The 2346-nt window shown below is 60.1% G+C and overlaps 1 protein-coding gene across 1 annotated transcript; it reads left to right on the forward strand.

Annotated features, from left to right (window-relative positions):
- Nucleotides 1-200: 200 nt before the first annotated feature.
- Nucleotides 201-1977, forward strand: LOC113962987 (kallikrein-14-like; the record flags this gene model as incomplete). The annotated part of the gene is made up of 2 exons (XM_027673779.1): nt 201-454; nt 1841-1977. Coding segments are annotated over 2 exons (391 nt in total), but the record flags the coding sequence as incomplete, so codon positions are not given.
- Between the last annotated feature and the right edge of the window lie 369 nt (nt 1978-2346).

Consider the following 2346-nt stretch of genomic DNA (forward strand, 5'->3'; position numbering starts at 1 on the left):
CATGGTCACCTTGTGGTCACTTGTGTCCTCTAATGGTCCCCTGGTCACCTCGGGGTCACCTTGGTCACCTCCTGGTCACCGTGATCCCCTCCTGGTCACCTGGGTCACCCCATGGACATCTGGTCACCTCGTGGTCACCTTGTGGTCACCTCGTGGTCACCTTGTGGTCACCTTGTGGTCACTCGTGTCCCCCCCCGCAGGGTGACCACGGTGGCGCTGGGCAAACACCGGCTGTACGGGCGCGAGGTGGGCGAGGAGCGGCGCATGGTGGCCAAGCGGGTGGCCCACCCGGACTACGACCCCTCCACCAAGGACAACGACATCATGCTGCTCAAGCTCCTGGCTCCGGCCGCCCTGTCCGAGCGCGTCCGGCCCATCCCGGTGGCCTCGTGCCTGCCCCGGCCCGGCACCGCCTGCGTCACCTCGGGATGGGGGGCCACCACCTCTCCAGAAGGTAGCCCGGGGGGAGTTTGGGAGGGGTTGGGGGTATCTGGGGGGGGGTTAGGGGTTGTGAGGGGGGGCCTTGTGGTCATCTGGGGCACCTTGTGGTCACCTTGTGGTCATTTGGTCATCTGGGTCCTCACCTGGTCATCTTGTGGTCACCTGGGTCCTTTCCTGGTCACCTCATGGTCATCTGGGCACCTCATGGTCATCTGGGCACCTCCTGGTCATCTGGGTCCTTTCCTGGTCAACTCATGGTCATCTGGATCTTCTCATGGTCACCTGGTCACCTCCTGATCATCTGGTCATCTGGGTTGTCACCTGGTCATCTCATGGTCATCTGGTCACCTCATGGTCATCTGGGCACCTCGTGGGCATCTGGGTCCTTTCCTGGTCACTCCGTGGTCACCTGGTCACCTCGTGGTCATCTGGGTCACTTCCTGGTCATCTGGGTCTTTTTTTATCATCTTCTGTTCACCTGGGTCTTCTCATGGTCATCTGGGTCACTTCCTGGTCATCTGGGTCACTTCCTGGTCACCTGGGTTACCTCCTGGTCATCTGGGTCCTTTCCTATTCACCTCATGGTCATCTGGTCATCTCCTGGTCATCTGGGTCACCTCCTGGTCATTTGGGTCTTCACCTGGTCACCTTGTGGTGATCTCGGTCAGCTCATGGTCACCTGGGTCTCCTCATGGTCATCTGGGTCCTTTTCTGATCCTCTGGGTCCTTTCCTGGTCACCTCCTGGTCATCTGGGTCCTTTCCCATCACCTCATGGTTACCTGGGTCTTCTCCTGGTCACCTGGGTCACCTCATGGTCACTTGGGGCATTTCCTGGTCACCTCATGGTCATCTGGTCACCTCATGGTCACCTGGGTCACCTTCTGGTCATCTGGGTCCTTTTCTGGTCATCTGGGTCCTTTCATGGTCATCACCTGGGTCTTCTCATGGTCACTTGGTCATCTGGGTCCTTTCCTGATCATCTCGTGGTCATCTGGGTCAGCTCATGGTCACTTCATGGTCACCTGGGTCCCCTCCTGGTCATCTAGGTCGGCTCATGGTCACCTGGTCACCTCGTGGTCATCTGGGTCCTCACCTGGTCACTCCATGGTCACCTGGGTCTTCTCATGGTCATCTGGGTCTTTTCATGGTCACCTGGGTCCCCTTTTTGGTCATCTGGGTCCTTTCCTGGTCACTCCATGGTCATCTGGGTCCCCTCCTGGCCACACGTCTCCTCTCGTGGCCCCCTGACCCCCGACCCCACCCTTGACCCCTTTCTGTCCCCTCAAACCCACGAGCCGGGGGCGTGTCCCTCCCTTTGGGACGTGTCCTGGGTGTGTCCCGGGCGTGTCCCGGGGGCATGTCCCGGGCGTGTCCCGACGAGGGTTTTTGGTGTCCCAGTGACGTACCCGGAGGTCCTTCAGTGCGTCAACGTCACCCTGTTCTCGGCGGCCGAGTGCCGGAGCTTCTACCCCAACTCCATCACGGCCAACATGATCTGCGCCGGCAATGTCCGCGGTGGCCAAGACTCCTGCCAGGTACGACCACGCCCCCCTGGGCGGGGCAGGGTGGGGCTGGGACGTGGGGTGGGGTCTGCGGGTGGCAGAGGGTGGGGCAAAGTGGGCGCGGTCGGGCAGCGATGAAGACATGAGGAGTTGGAGAACTTGGTGGGGAGACCTTCAACCCAACAAGGGTTGGAGAACCTGGTGGTGAGACCTTCAACCCAACAAGGGTTGGAGAACCTGGTGGTGAGGCCTTCAACCCAACAAGGTTTGGAGAACATCATGGTGGGTCCTTCAAGCCAACAAGGGTTGGAGAACCTTGTGGTGGGTCCTTCAACCCAACAAGGGTTGGAGAACCTCATGGTGGGGCCTTCAACCCAACAAGGGTTGACCAAGCCAACAAGG

This window comes from Neopelma chrysocephalum, unplaced genomic scaffold (genome assembly GCF_003984885.1).
Source record: "Neopelma chrysocephalum unplaced genomic scaffold, ASM398488v2 Primary Assembly neopelma1_186957, whole genome shotgun sequence".
NCBI classification, from domain to species: domain Eukaryota; kingdom Metazoa; phylum Chordata; class Aves; order Passeriformes; family Pipridae; genus Neopelma; species Neopelma chrysocephalum.